At 39.2% G+C, this 17169-nt stretch overlaps 1 protein-coding gene across 7 annotated transcripts in view; it reads right to left on the bottom strand.

Moving 5' to 3' along the window:
• The window catches only part of ccdc178 (coiled-coil domain containing 178), a 206995-nt gene that overhangs the window by 100738 nt on the left and 89088 nt on the right, over positions 1-17169 (bottom strand). For all 7 annotated transcript variants that reach the window (XM_062980407.1, XM_062980404.1, XM_062980405.1 and 4 more), the window contains 2 exons: positions 15699-15844; positions 11845-12004 (listed from right to left, as the gene is read on the bottom strand). In XM_062980407.1, coding sequence (XP_062836477.1) covers positions 11845-12004; positions 15699-15844 — 306 coding nt within the window. The remainder of the gene's footprint in view (positions 1-11844; positions 12005-15698; positions 15845-17169) is intronic.

The following is a 17169-nucleotide window of genomic DNA, read 5'->3' as shown; positions in this document are numbered from 1 at the left end:
TTTGGATGCATCATCAACCTCTGCAAAATAAATAACACAAATAAAAGTAAATTCAGAAGAAGTATAGGATTCTCTCCAGAGGAAAATGAGACAGAACAGACTATTCAGTGGGTTTACTACATAGCACCCCACATGACAAATTTGTTCAGCTTATTCTGATCTTGCTAGAGTTTAGTGTCATGCATGTGTTGGGAGAACAGAATAGATATCAAGGGTATTACAAACAGATTAGAGAAGAACATTTGGGTTAATTATGCATGGGTAAAAGATTAACAACTTGAAAGTCACTATTAAGTAATTCTCAACACACTACATTGTTAGATATATCTTTTCCCCCCATGCAACTAGTAAGAAATACTGAAACAATTCAAACACTTGTGCGAGTTACTGTTACAATCCAATGTTAGTAATTTCTAAGTTCAGTAATGGTTGATGAACAATACACAATTGTGGATGTCTTGCCTGAATGCATACAAGATAAGAAAAACACTGCTATAAAGCTACAGATAGGAACACTTGCTATATACATATATGTTATAGAGCTGTCAGAAAAATTAATAGTCTCATATTGAATTCCAACACTCATAATATATAATATTACTTAATCTGCATTGTGATATTATCAGGTTTTGCATTTCCTTTCTTCTGCTACATGTAATTGGTGGCTGTGCCTGCTATTGGTTGGGAAATTCACAGGTTGAAAATGTTATAATACATACAATACGTAACTGCATAGGATGATGGACTTGTGGAGAGAGAGGGACCATTCCTCATGAGCCATACACAAGACTAAGTCCAACTGTCAGTCCCAACAACAGCAAATCCATTCAATCAATAGGGAACTAGTAAGCCAATTCATGTAACTTCTATTGATTCACTCTAGTTGATACTAAGGATATAAATCTTTTCTTATATGGTGCATGCAAGATAAAAAATTACCAATTTACTTCATGCTCTGCCAAAATACGAAGTTCTTTTTTTGCATAGTTTCAAAGCTTAATTCCTTGCATTAGGGAAGGCAGTGCATGCAGTGTTCTTGAAAAAAAGTTTTGTTCAGCAGAATATATATATTTCCACAAAATACACCTACTTTTGTGCCATTTTTTTCTGCAGAGAAAAACTACACATGGTCATTCTGTACAGGAATCTATATATTTGTACAAACCATATGAAATCACAGAAATGTGTGAAATATACGCAATTTGTGTGAATAGGGAAATTACATGTAATTTTCTTTCATGGTCCATGAGGTTATGAAGAGCCGGAAGCGACTGAATGAATAAACAACAGCATCTTCCACTTATCTTTAGGCAACAAGCTTTCCGTCAAAGTTTTCTATAGCAAAGTTGTGGATGTGGATGATTAGTAAATGATAGTATATATGTAGAGATTCATTGAGGTAGACTAGGGTTGGAGAACATCTGGCTGAATCATGCTGTAGTGATTTGTACACTGAACTGTGACTATGGAGAACAGGGTTTGATTCCTCATTCAGCTATAGAAACTCACAGAGCAACTTTGGGCAAGTCACATACTTTCTGCTCCAGAAAACCCAGAGGGTGGGGGTTTTTTTAGGGTTGCCATAAAATGAATGATTTTATTTGAAGGCACACAACAATGACAATGATTATAATGATTATATGTTTCTGCCTATCAAACATATTGACATTTTGTTGCTTTATTTTGTGTAGCATAAAGATAGGAACATTTTTTAATACTGCACTGGTCTCTGTAGCTTATTCTCTTATGGGCAGGGTAAAGGTAACAAATTGTTCGCTTATAAAATTTTCTTTAACTAGTGACTTCCAACAGTGTGTGCTACACTGTCATGTGGGGAGTCCCAGGCCAGAAGACAGACTGAATTGTGCTCTTTGCTCCTGGGTAGATGTAGTGTTATAGTAAATGTGACTGACTTACGCTGTAGTCTGTGGGGAGTGCTAGCAGCATTATCCAAATAGCACCCCACTATCCTATTTTATTGGTTTACAAGAATGCAATATGTCTGCCCTCCTAGCTTATATGGGTGTCATGATGGTAATAACATTTAGGATGAGAATAGAAAGTAAATAATGATAGGGATTGTGGGAATTATAAAAGCTGTATGTTTGTCTTTATCTGCTGTGAAAGACATGCGATAAAACTACTGCAATTTTGACTGTAAATACTGATTGAGTAGGTGAATAACTCTCTAATAGCAGCATGCTATGAATGAAAAAGAAATTATAATTAATCTAACTACTGGAAGCACATATTGTTCTTCAAACCTGCTACCATATTGATGGAACTTACTGTTATGTCTTCACAGTAGTTTTACCTCCTGGAAATGTATTGGTTGCTTGGAATGGGATAGGGATTCTAATAGATATTGATTTAGAAGTGAGTGAATGAATCACTTTAAGAAAAATTCTCAATAGCTATGTGCATCTTGCAAAGATGTAAATTGGCCCCATCTAGCATCCCAGACACTTGATTGTGCCCACATGGTGTCCTGGTATAGGAAGTGAATCAGATGCAAACTCTAAAAGGTGGATTATAGTATGATGCCATAGTTCTTGAAAAGTTGAAAATCATGGTGTGCATTGTAACATGGGGTGTATTGCGACATCTATATGTGCCTTGACTGTATCTATGTTAGTTGTCCCTTAAAAGCAATGTGGCTACCTGTGTTAAACTTTGTCAAGGAAAACAAATCTATATATATAAAAGAGTGATGGAATCAGGGCACCAGACAAAACAACAAGAGTACAGGCCCCCCAACCTCGAAATTTGACAACACAATCCATCATCCATGGCTCTAGGTTGATACAATAAAACTAGACATCCCCAACCTCCATGGGGCCTAAAAAAACCCAAAAACACTCCATCTGCACCTGCGCCAAAGGCCAGCTCACGCGCGGACATAACAACCCTCACTCCCCTCCCTCAACTGCCAGCTGAGAGGGAAAAGGAAAGGGCCTGATACCACCAGGTATGCCAGGAGTTGAAGTCCAAACACACCCGGAGAGGCCTAGCCTACCTTATCTCCTTCCACCCCTACTACTTCAGGCTCCCTACTACTTCAGGCTCCATGTCCACACTAATGGCGCCGGGGCAGGAGGGAGCAGCGAGGCCTGCACCGAGCTCCCCACCGCCGCCCTCCGCTGAGGCCTGGCCGGGAGTGGGGCCAGGGGAGGTGGCGAGGAGAGGACTCCTCGAACCTTCTTTCTCTCCTTGCCCTGTCAGCCCTGTGGGAGACTGACATGGCAGAGGTTCCCAGCGAAACCCCGGCCCTGGCGGGCCTCCCCTTCCCTGCGCCTCGCTGCCCTACATAGGTGAGTCCTTCAGCTGCACCTGCATGGAGGTTACAAAAGGAGAGGTGAAGGACGCACTACCCGGTCAGTTGCCCGTTCTTTCCAGGAGGAGGAGGAGGAAAAAGAAGGAAAGACAGATCCCTGCCTGCCCCTTTCCCTCACGAAACAAGGCAGCAAAGTTGTGCCCAGGTCGCTCTGTTACTTTCTTCTCTCACCCTCCTTGGCATCTCCGTCCAGGTGAGAAAGAAAGGCCCCCCTCCAAGGCTCTCTCCCTTCACCAGGTGTGGACCCAACCACCCCCGACACCCCGGGGAAGGAGGTGGAAGGGCACCGGCTCTCCCTCCTAAAAGGTCCCCTGCCTCCGTTTTGGCAGGAGGAACAACCAGGGTTCATCTACAACAGGCATGGGGCAACTTGGGCCCTCCCTCCAGGTGTTTTGGACTCCAACTCCCACAATTCCCAACAACCTCAAACCCAGGGGGGGAAAGGAAGGCTGTTGAGGCTGTTAGGAATTGGGGGAGTTGAAGTCCAAAACACCGGGAGGGCCCAAAACAGGCATTCCAGACAAGAAACAATCACAACCAGCTAACACCTCCCAAAAAAAGATTCTTCCACATAGTAACCACCCAGACCTTAAAGCTCCAAGGCTATTGAATACTAATCAAGCCACTCCATAGCAACATACACACCTGCCTCAAGCAGACAAGAGTTCTTTCTACCACCATGGACATTCCACAAATACGTATATCAACCCCTTTCTGGCCCACCTTAATTAACACTGAACACCCTTGCACCTTCAAAGCCAGGCTCCCTCCTATGCCACAGCAAAAAATATAATCCACTTCAGTGTGCATTTTAAACAGTTGTCTACAAGGGACCTCAAGCACATAATATAAGATTATACATATAATATCTAATAATTACTGTGGTCTAATAAGAATACAGAACAATATAATATCTAAAATCACAACACTAAATAACACTCAGAAAACAGGGGAATTCCAGACAGGAAACAATCAGGCCCAGCTAACACCTCCCAACAAAGGATTCCATCAAGCAGGAAGTACCCAGCCTTGGAAACTGCAAGACCATTCAATGCTAATCAAGCTAACTAATTGCAGCATTCATATTTGCTCCACTGAGACTATTCATTGCTATTCGACCTGCCCAACCAAGAATTCCACAAGTGTCAGAACCCTGGCAGCAGAGCACCAATAACCATACACAGAGGCCAGTCTCTATCTAATATCTTTATTAAAGAAATATATAAAATCAATAAAAACAAGTGAAGAATATAGTTCAGAAGCAGACCTTTCAAATGAGGTCAAATATAGTCCAAAAATGTATTGTCCAATAAATGATATTAGAGTTCAAAGTTTTAATCCACTTGACCGAAACACACACTTTGCCAAGCAATAGTGTGGGGAAATAGCAGAGTCTTAGAGTCCAATGAAGCTTGACAACAAGGCTGGAAATAAACTTGATTCTTGACTAGATCCGTGACTGGAGACAAGGCAAAACATGAAGCATGAAGCAGGGTTCGTGGTAAAACCGCGAGGCAGGGCAAGGCTTGAAGCTTGATCCGGAAGCAAGGAACTGGGATTACGAAGTCCACACACGGTCTCACTCCCGAAGCTGATCAATTGACTCCACAAAGAATCCCGCGCGCCAAACACCTATATTGGGTCTCGTTTTCCCGCCAACAGAACTCTTTCCCTAGAGAACGAGAAGCGAAACCCAACTCTGTCCAGATGTGTGACTCCTTAGAATTTCCCAAGGGAAGCAGGCCTAATCAGCTTGATGTTTGGCAGCTAAGCATAAACTCCTCCGTTGGGCTTCTCTGACTCCCCTTTCTCTGGAATAAGATTCTTTTCTGGGAAACGGAGGGGAGTTCTGCCCAAGGCCTGTTTGGCTGAATTCTTGAGGGCAAACATCAACATCCTGCAGGTGAAGGGACTCCGGCTCTTGCTGAACCGGCGAAAACCCCATGTTTTCCTCATCGTCTGCCACAATAGTACTAGGAACAGGACTACAAGGCCCATGAGTCCTCACAACAAGGTAGAAAGTGCCCAAACTTAAAAGCAGCAAGGCTATTCACTGCTCTTCAACCTGCCCAACCAACATTTCCCCTAGATGGAAAACCCTCAGGTTTTGAAGCCATCAGGCCATTCCATCCCATTCAACCAGCCCAAGGAAGGAGGCCCCTATATACAAAGCGACCAGACTTTGAAACAACGAGGATATTCATTGCAATCCCAATTGACCACAGCAACATGTGGCAGGGCACAGCTAGTATTAGTTATAAAGCTACAACTCACTATCCTGCAATAATTTTCTCATAATTCAATGCTTAGGACATCCACTTAAAGGGGATACAGATTTTGATCTGACTAATGGATAAGACTGGTCTTAGCAACCTTAGGGCCCAGGTGACCAAAATAGTAAATTCTAGGAAATCTTATTTCCTAGATAAAGGGTTGAAGGAAGCTGTCTGTTCTTGTAAAGAAGCATTCCAAAGAATCCAGAGTTTACCATAAGCTCATAAATTTTGGCAGAATCATTTTATCAGTAAAATTAATTCTTTTGAGGTACAATTTTTCTCTTTATGTCTGTGTTAAAATTGGGTCAGAAAATTTATGAATTGTTCTATAGAGAACTGATAGAAGACAGTACTTTTGTGGCATAAGAGAAAATACTATTTTTCCCCACTTAATGGAAGCAAGAATTTCCCTGATCCTAATATACATCTGACGCATATTATGCATCTGTATGGTATTTTGGAAAAAAATATAATTGACAGATATTGATCTTACAGGTGAACTTGAAAAAGAAAAGTTAATTGCAGTATATAATAAACTGTGCTTTTATGTTTGATAAAGGATTAATTATTTGCAGTGTGAATTTGGAAATGCTCAGTTCTATAAATGTTTACCTCCAAAGCATGTCTGTCAGAGGTGTGCCAGTCAGCAGGTCTCTGCTTTCTCCTAATTATATGGACTGAACAATCAAACTGGTGTTTGAATTTTATGGATTTCCCATTATTTCAAGTGTGCACTTTACAGGTTACATAGGAATATACAATCTGGAGTGTATTATTGTTATTTGGTGTCAAGTTAACTTCAATTTGTGGCAACCCTATGAGTAAAACATCACAAATATTAGATGACAAAGATTCCTAATTATAAGTTGACCTGCTTGGGTCTTGCAAATGCAGGTCCTAATCCAGTGGCATAATCCTTTACAGCTTTCCTGTTGGGACTAACAACCTCATCAGATGGGGCTGTTTTCAGCGGCAGTGCTGGTTCCTTAGCAGTTTTGTGATGGAGCTCACTGGCTCCATCCATAATGTAGAACTACTTCCAGTGGGCCTCTGTCACACAACGCTGAGGAACTAGTGTATGCTGCCACGGCGGCAACACAGGACACTTCCCGTGTTGCATTGGATCAATATGAGATGAGGTAATGGGGGAACTGGGTGATGCGGAGCATGGGGTGACAGTTTCCCCTTGCCAGGCACCTCTGGATTTGCCACGATCCATAATGAATCCGGCAGTGGGTCTGATGAGGTTGTAAATATGGATCGGACAATACGTATAGTTCTTTTGTGTTCATAACTACATAACACAAGTTAAGTTCAAGATATATTATAATTTAAGAATAAAAAATAAACCCCTAGGAGAGATCTACTACAAAACATTTCATATTAAGACATCCCAATATTATTATGCAATGCATCAGTTCATGTTAAGTAAAATGAAAGGTCTTGGCAATTAATTTGCTTATTATTATATTTACTTGTAATAAATGTAATAATAAACGTAAAAAAACTAAAGATAATTTACATAAATGAAAACATAACATAATTAAAAGTCATAATGCATTAAATCAAAATATCAACCAAAATAAAAAAATCAAGAAAAAAAAACATTATGAAAATGAGAATTTGTTTCCAAACAATGATCAAGTTAAACAGGAAATACTATTTAAGAATGGAAAAATATGTTCCCACTCTCAGAGATACTCTATAAAAACTGGAGATTTTCTTGTGAGGCTGTTCCTATGAGTCATCATAAGAAGGATGAGAATGAGATGGGGTGCATGCTAGTGCCTAAGTGTACTTTGTTACGTATTTATAAATATCAGCTCTTTCATTATGATAAAATACCAGAATCTTGTTTATGGATCTCTGAAACACCGATGAAGACTCTGCCATATGCTGGCTGTGTCCCTTCATCTACTCTGGGAGCAATAATACAGGGACCAATAACATTACGCATAACATCAGAGGTGAATATGCTTTTTCTTACTCCAATGTGTAATATGCCATCTTATGCCAGAAATACCTCCCCAACCTTTTACATTGGACAGACAGGAAAATTTATTTGGAAGGACATATATCTGAAATTAGAAATAGCAACATCACCAAAAAACAAAACAAAAACAAACAAACAAAAAAACCAAACAGCAGCAGTACATTTTAACCTTCCTTTACATACAGTAAGGGATTTGTGTTCCTTCTATTAAGAGCCTTAATATCTTATCTTAGGATATAAATTATGCTGAGAGTGATTTCCCACACTGAGAAGCATCATATTCCATCCTACACTATTCAGAAAGCTGCCCAACTCTTCCAGGTTTAGGGGAGTATTGGTCAATGATTGTATAATTACTTATTTTTGTAAACTTTCCATCATTGAATGTATTTAATGTAGCTCAGGATCCAAACTATATTACTTCAAGCACACCTTACGTTTTAAATACCTTTGGAAACACAATTGTTTGCCGTTTATGGTTATATGTGAGTAAAAACAAAGGGGGAAATTATCTGAGAAAAAGAAACATGTGCAATATTTCACAACTGTTATTTAACATTAGGCACTTAAATCACCAAACGAATAATCATAACAAGTGCCATTATACCATACAAGGATTGTCTACACTAGGCCAAAAACTTGGATTCACTGGAAACCACTGCCTTGACACAGAGAGCCCTTCCACACAGCTATATAACCCAAAATATCAAGGCAGATAATCCACAATATCTGCTTTGAACTGGGTTCAAAGCAGAGGGCCCTTCCACACTGCCATATAACCCAGGTCAAAGCAGATAATGTGGAATTTTATACAGCTGTGTGGAAGGTACCACAGAGGCTTCTCATGGGTATCCCAGTTGCTTTAGGTATAATCCATCTTTGTCCCACTTTAACCAGTCAGGGAATACTTTTGAGTTCACTGGAAACTCCAAAGTATCTTTAAGCCACAGTATGGACAGTGGGATCAGGTTTAATTTGTCTGTTACCATTGTTCTATTCTGTATATTAATTAGTAATAGGACAACTGTATCTTTACACGGCACCTCTGTTAATGTCAGAATGGGATTATCTATGCAACCAGCAAAAAGAAAGGGAGACTTTCATTCTTGGACACCCTGCTCTGACATCAGCAGAGGTACCAACGACAGCCACAAGCTCAGACATAGCTTCTTGTCTGACTAGGAGTGGAGATGCCAGCCTTGTGTGACAGATGTAATCCTGAGTTATCTGGACAACAGGTTAACCTACCAACTCTAGAAAAGAGCAGATTTATACTGGAGTAACTTGCAGATTTACACACAAGAGACATGCCTTCAAACAAATTCTGGAGGTTTAGATTGTGCTTTTATATAAAAGTAACATATTATATCATATTTTGTCAGAGTTAAATAATGTACTGTGTCAAGTGTAATGAAACATTAATTCACTTTTTAATATTTTAAAATATTTTTAAAATGTATAATTTACATTTAAATTACAAGGAGATCAAACTCATGCCACACTTTAAATCCATCAAACCTTATTTTTGAAGAATTTTTTTCCATAGATGTTAATTTGCTACGAATCATAACTGTAGATGCTATAAACTTAAAAGAATTTCATTCCTTTCAAAGTTGAATTTTTCAAGTCAGAGCAAATAATCATGGAGTGTAATAGGCATATCCATACATAAACATAAATAAATAATAAATAGAAAATAAAATTAAAAAAATAAGAGCCAATAAACCTAAAATAAGATATGAGAAGCCAAGAGGCAGAGCCCTAACACTTCACTGGATCTGAGCAGATCTGATGAAGTGCTCATTTTCTGCATCATAGCATCTTACATATTACTCAGAACAAATGATCACTCAGCATCTCAGGCTAGCCCACCATGAATAAAGAATGTGACCACATCAACACCAGAACTCTAGTCTCTGAAGGCAATATCAACAATCTAGACCCAAATTTTAGCTTTTGAATGGTTGTTTGCACCTGGCCCAAAGAAGCAGCATTTTTTTTTCAGGATTCAGGCCTAGACCTTTAAGATTGCAACTTGTGTTCATCCACTTACACCTGCTAAGGGAATTTGAAGCCTGCCACTGAAAAAATACTGCCAAAAATGGACATTATTTACCGCTATGGAGTTAGCTACATGTTGCAGCTTAAAACTGTTTAGACATAGGAGAATCAAATCTCACACTTATGTCTTCTAAAACAGATGTCTGACATCTGGGGATGAAATATTATGAGAACAACATTATAGTTCCAAAAACAGCATTCTGGGACAATAGGAAGGAGCAAAAATATCAATTTGAGATCTTAGGGTGGATCTAATCGGACCTAAAAATCAGTTCCAATCTGTCAAGACATGTACCAAATTGGTTTTAGTATGGATCACAAAGGCAGTCCTCCAGCTGCTGTGGAGCTGGGAAGGGGTCCTAAACATGGTTCAGCACCATCCCCTCTCCTCTCAGCTAGGGCAATTGGTAGAGACTACTGTGACATTGAGGGTGAGAAGCTTTTTAAGCCCAGGAATCATGGAATGGCAATGGGAATAGTTGCAGCCAGTTTCCACTCTAGAATTGGCTGAACTGTTCATATGTTCCCAAAGTTGGGGGATAGTCTGAATTCTGGATCAGAATTTGTACTATCACCCGACTTTGGTTAATGAGGGGCAAGGCCGTGTTAAGGTAGCCTTGCCCCACATTATCCCAGATCGGCTCTATATAGTGTTTGGCCTCCATGGAGCTGATCCAACCCCACACAAACATAATTGGTCAGTGTAGATGTATTCTTGGACAAAATCTCAGATTTAGAAAGATAGAAGAGGTTTTGCTGGTGGAAGACGTTTGGTGATGATGTGGAAGTTAGCAAGAAACAAAAGGATGTAAACACACTGAATTCACAGCCTTTCCATCTGAACCAAATTCTTAGCACAGGAGAACACCGAAGCCACTTTTGGAGCCAGTCTAAATGAATTCCTTCCTAATAAGTCAATTTGGAAGGATTTTTTTTTTCTCAAATGAGTGTCCTGGAGGTGGAGGATTATGCTCTTTGTTTTCATGTTGTTACTGGCAAGAATGGTTACATCAGAGGCTCCAATATCAGAGTGACTGATTGGTTTCCTTAAGATTGTTCTCAAACCACTTCATCATACCTTTGATGGTGGCTCTCAACGACGCACCAGTTCACTTCCGGGCATCGGGAAACATGCTCTGCTTCGCTGGGCTCTTTTGGCAGATCATCACACAGAAGGAAGTATGAAACACACAGCTTTCCCCATTGAAGGAATAGCAACACAGGAAGCCTTCGATGTTGCCAGGGTGATGGCGATTCTGCCCTCCTTCACCCATGGAGCCAGCATGATATCCTGTGATCGGAGCCAGCCAGCTCTATAGGTGGCCAGGGCTAGATAGGTCTTAACTGGGCAAGATGCTCAAGGGGAGCAGAACAGACTTCAGGACCTTCTCCAGCCTGAGGATGCTTGTTTTTAACCTTCTAGAGGTGGAACATCTCTGAGGCTGGATCTATACTGCTATATAATCCAGTTCAAAGCAGACAATCTGGATTTTGTATGGCAGAGGAGACCCAATCCGAGAGAGAAAAGTTGCAATCCTAGGCCACACCTACACTGCCATATGAAATCCAGATTATCTGATTTGAACTGGATTATATGGCAGTGTTGATAATCTGGATTATATGGCAGTGTAGATCCAACCCTAGAAATTCCTGGGAAATAGGTTCTGCTGAATTCAATGGTTTAGAGAATCCTTGCTTTTAAGGATAAAGTCTAACAATACAAACCAAAATGAAAAAGTGTTGTGGAATTATTATTTTTTTAAAAAAACTTTCATTTAATTCCTAGAAACCAATCTTAACCAAGTTACTTGTGCCTATTACATAGATGATTACTCTGGTTGAATTTGACTGTCTTCCAGGGGTTGAACCTTGGTAGTGGGTCTGTGATTATACAATCCTATTCTGGATTCGCATGATCTTTCACAATGAGGACATAGATTTCCAGTTATCACCAATATAATATGTTGATTTTCTATGCCTTCACTGGAAGGAAACAACTTATTTTGTTACAGGCCATCTCTCTAGGCTGAGGATGTGACATAAACAATGGAGTTAGACATCATCTGGAAATTACGGTTTTGGCAGAAATATTCAATAGGACAGTAATACATAACTAAACGTGCATTGAATTATCAAGATAATGTTTTTAAAAACAAGAGAATGATTAAAACTACACAAACCTCCTTAGCTTTCAGATCTTGCTGTCTTTTCCACAGCCTCCCTTCAAAAATTCTGTTGTCTTTCTTTACTTTTTTTTCAACACAGTCCAGCCGTTCATGGAGAAAATCAACTAATGTCTGAGCATTCTGCTCCTTTGACTTTATTTTATCATATTTTCTCCTGTAACAAAAAAATAATATATCATTATTGGTATAAAATATTACATAGAATTGCTGGGCAGACTGATTACATAGCAGCTGTGATCTAGAGATGCTTTTATATGTGAGCCAGGCAATTTACACATATAAGGTTTATCAAGCCATTTCTTCTTCAGCAGCTCCCCCTGCTGAACCACAAACTGATTTTTAAATTCAAAAGAATTTAAAAAGCAATTTGGAGTTTGGTGGTGGTGGTGGTGGTGGGGGGGGGGGTGGCTTGGCTGGTTTATTGAGCAAATGGCTCAATAAATCTTACATAGGGCCCTTCCACACAGCCCTATATCCCAGAATATAAAGACAGAAAATCTCACAGTATCTGCTTTGAACTGGAGTATGAGTTCACACTGCCATATATTCCAGTTCAAAGCAGATAATGTGGGATTTTATTCACCTGAGTGGAAGGGGCCATAAAAAGATTATATAGTTTCACAAAAACAAAACAAAAAACTTGAAGCTGCTTTCAATTGAGCTAGACATTTGGCCTACACAGGTTAATATTGTCGGTCCTAATAGGCAGTTACTTTCTAAGTCTCAGGATCTTTCATAATCCTGCTTTCTAGCAGCATTGAAACCATGATGTTCATTATTTAAAATATATAGAGAACAAGCCCTATGAGGAGAGGACAAGCCCTATGAGGAGAGGACAAGCCCTATGAGGAGAGGCTCAAAGAGCTGGGCATGTTTAGCCTGCAGAAGAGAAGGCTGAGAGGAGCCATGATAGCCATGTACAAATATGTGAGGGGAAGTCATAGGGAGGAGGGAGCAAGCTTGTTTTCTGCTGCCCTGCAGACTAGGACACGGAACAATGGCTTCAAACTACAGGAAAGGAGATTCCACCTGAACATCAGGAAGAACTTCCTCACTGTGAGGGCTGTTCGGCAGTGGAACTCTCTCCCCCGGACTGTGGTGGAGGCTCCTTCTTTGGAGGCTTTTAAGCAGAGGCTGGATGGCCATCTGTCGGGGGTGCTTTGAATGCGATTTCCTGCTTCTTGGCAGGGGGTTGGACTGGATGGCCCATGAGGTCTCTTCCAACTCTACTGTTCTATGATTCTATGATTCTATGATTCTATATACTACTTTGGGAGCCATTGGAGAGGAATGCAAAAAAGGGAGCAAAGTTGATATATATTCTTGCTAGACTAGTTAGATGCTCTAATAATAATAATAATAATAATAATAATAATAATAATAATAATAATAATAATGATGTTCATTTATATCCCACTTTTTCTCCTCATAAGGAGATTCAAAGCGGCTGACATTAAAAGCATTACAGTTCAATTTGAAATATACAAATATTACAACAGTATTAAACATAATTAGTATTAAAAACAATTCATATTAAATCTATAAAAAAATAAGACCACAGCAGCCCCTGACATGATCTTAAAAACATTCTTCTTTAAAAGCCTGCCTAAATAAAAAGGTTTTAGCCTGTCATTGGGAGGACAGCAAGCAGGGGGCTGTTCTGGTTTCCCTGGGAAGAAGGGAGTTCCAGAGTCTGGCAGAGTGACCAAGTGGTCAACATAAATTGTCTCAGCAATCAGTACAATTCAATGACCTTGCATAATAAGTAGGCCTATGCTTACATGAATATCATTGCCCATGGTATACTCCTGAACTAGCTCCATGAAGTCAGAATAGAAGGCATTATCTTACAGTGACTCCGCTCTTGCCTGCAGGGTCAATTCCAGAGAGTGGGACTAGGGGAACGTATCTCCGCTCCTGGCAATTGTGCTGTGAAGGTCATGATCCTGTTCTGTTAACTTTTTAACATAAATATAATGTTACTTTTAGTGTAATCAGTTTGGGATTGGCTGTCATAAGCAAACAGTGTTGGATTGGATAAGTCCTAGTTAACTAAAAATGAATTCTAGAAACACTGAAGTCCTGTGGGTACTTAACCTCCAAGTCTGGATATTGGATAATTTACAGATGGTGAAATACTCCTTTTACAGGTGAGTATTCTTGGGGTGCTCTTATATTCGTTTCTCTCATTAAAAGCCAAATTGGCATCAAGAGCAAAAATGCCTACTACCAATCTCATATAATATGGCATCTATGACAATCCTGGACATAAAATTATCAGAAAAATGCCTGAGTAAACAGAGAGGTGTTCAGTTAGTTTGGAACCAACCTGTCTTGATCAGCTCTCGCAGTGAGAATGAGGGTTTGTTGAAAGGGCCAGTGTTGGAGTTGGAAATCAGCAGCTGCTAGCAGCCCTCCCAGCCTAGCTTAGTTATTGCAGAATAAGAGCTTTCAGCAGTAGCTACCACTTCCCAGTGAGAGAAGCAAGCAGAAACCAGGACAGACTGATGAGAGGTTAAGTGATCCATCCCTTTTAAAATACAGACTTGAGCATTCTGCAACCCACAGTGGTGCTCAATTAGCAGAGAAAATGGGCTCTACACACGCAACACCTGAGAACATAGGATAAACGGTCCTCAAGGTTTCAGTCTTGTTACAGGTGGCAATGTCTTTGCTTTGTGGTATAATTCTGGACTCTTTGGATCATCAGCCTTGTTTACTCTGGACTGTACCTTGGACTTCTGTGTTTCCGATTCTGACTTGAACCTCAAATCTTTGGACTGCTAGCTGTGTTGACTTTGGATTGAAATTCTGGTTTGCTGTTATGTTATTTGTTTAACCGGGATTTGACAAAACACAACACACTCTACACCAATTCTCTACCTAATTTCAATGGAGAGACCATTCTGCATGGGAAGCCCTTGTCTGGATCATGGTCAAACCAGTATCACTAGGCTGTAGTGCAGTAAGTGCATAGAGGATAGCACCCTCCGCAAAGCCTATGCTTTGCTACATGTGCATGATCTATTTCTATAACATTCCCATTTGGGCAATTTAGCATGCAGCTGAAAATCAGCATGAATTCAAAATTCCTAAACACAAATCCCCCCATTTTCTTTTCTTTTCTTTTCTTTTCTTTTCTTTTTTTTTTTTTTTTGATCTTGCAGAGCATACCTATTATCCCTAGAGATTAAGGTCATTGGAATGCCTGGTTATTCAAGACTTCCATGGCTAGGCTGGTATTTTTAACTGCACAGACATTTTTGTATTTTCTTTTCATTCATAGTAGTACAGGAAAGAACTCAGTTCCTTTTCCCAAAGGAACAGAAAACTGAATAAACATCTGCTAAATAAAGATGCAAGTGACCATGAATTTTATTAGGTTGGGGTAAACAGTTGTATACCAAAATACCATTTGGAAGATAAATCATTCATCATGAGCATTTTCTACTTGGTAGAAAAACTGTAATCAACAATAGCAGTAATTGTGATTAAATGCTAAGTTCTGTTATCTTCAAGAAGTATTGTAAAGATAATACACAAACTAAAAGTTATTTGGGTCATATATGTATATTGGTGTCCCTTTTATAACAGAAGGCATTCACTAGGGAAAGATGCATGACAGCATTGATTTTAAGCTGTTCTGTCTTCTTTCATTGGAGCACTCATTGGATTGGCATGGGACAAGAAAAAGCTACCAGTTGGATATCATGGGGAGAGGTAGCAGGGGTGACAGAGAATGTCCAGAAATTATGTATCTCTCTTCTTGCTCTGCTGCTAGAAACCTTCTGATAGCAGAGAGCCACCACCAGATATCATCAGCTGTTTACAGAAATTGAGATTCTTACCTCAAACCTGCTAGACATTTCTCTACAACATTCACCAGGTTTTGTGTTCCTTGGTTTAAAACAGTGACTTTTTCAATTTGTTTTTTATATTTTGCAATATCTTCATTGACTTTAATAAGCTGGTTTGAAATATCTAAATATTTTCCCTAATAAAATAAAATATATAAATATAAGTGAATATATATTTGTGGTTTGCAAGACAAGACTTCCTGATAATTGTATTTTAATAGCACAGTTATGTGATTCAATGCATAAAATAAAAGCGTTTTTAGAAGTGCACTCAAAACATTTAATGCAACTGGAATAATATCATTTCTGTAGACATAGCCCTTTGCAGAGTTACCAAAATATCTATGTGCCATATAAATCCTTACTATTCTTCAGTACCCCGATTTGCAATGCAGGGAAAGAAAATGGAAATGTTATCATGTTGCATATCTAAGCCATGGTGGCATCATAGATGAAGACCACTACCGGTTTCAATATTATTGTCACAGATATTTTGCTGACAGTTTGAAACAATATAAGAAATTTCAACAGTAGTTCTAAAACCAAACGGTGATAGATCACAAACATCAGTGAAGGTAAAGGCATACACAAGCAAGACTAGCCAGAGATGTGAAAATTATTCAGGTTTTGAATTTGAACTGTTTGAAAATATTTCAGTTCATAAACAGCAATACAAATTTAGAATTATGTATAGCAAATTGGATAAGACTAACAGACATGAAAATTGGTGGAAAGAATATCAACACTTTAAGATATGAAAATAACACATTTTAAGATTTCCAAATAAATAGTATTTTCTATTAGCAGAAAACAGCAAAGACTTTGAACATCTAGAGATACAAGGATGATTACATTCATGCTTTCAATGTTATCAAGGCATTTAGGGGATGATGAGATCCACAATATCATTGCCTGAGATGGTATTAAGAACAGAATATCATGTAACATCACTGTCCATAAGTGTGAGGAGAAAAGGCAAAAATGTAAAAACCATATATAGGTCTAAGCTACAACACTGGCACAGGAAAATATATAAATCTTCATCCATGGAAATATAGAATGTCTAGAAAATGTCTTCTCTGCTGATGTTATAAGAGATAAAACTCTCCCTAATGTATCTCACAAGTTGAATCCTCCATGGTAAGACCTTTGGATAAAAGGCTGCAGCTCTGTCTCAAAAGAATAGTATCCAGGAAAGAGAATGACTAATAGTTTTGGTGAGAAAATAGGAACAAATGGAAACCAGTTTTGTCTTGCTCACCACGAGGATGCAGTTCAGGACTCATTGCAGTTCGAAGACATACAATGTCCCAAGATCAGACTCACCTCAATGACCTCAGAGCTGAATAGATGAAAACATCCAGATGAAAACAACAGTCCAAGTTGACTAAAATTTGAGACAACTGAGTTGGCAAACAGGAGATTTAAATAATCTTGTGTAGACAGCACTAAGATTCACTCA

The sequence above is a fragment of the Anolis carolinensis genome, chromosome 4 (genome assembly GCF_035594765.1).
Source record: "Anolis carolinensis isolate JA03-04 chromosome 4, rAnoCar3.1.pri, whole genome shotgun sequence".
NCBI classification, from domain to species: domain Eukaryota; kingdom Metazoa; phylum Chordata; class Lepidosauria; order Squamata; family Dactyloidae; genus Anolis; species Anolis carolinensis.
Note: the sequence above shows the minus strand (reverse complement) of the source record. Positions and strands in the feature narration are given on the sequence as shown.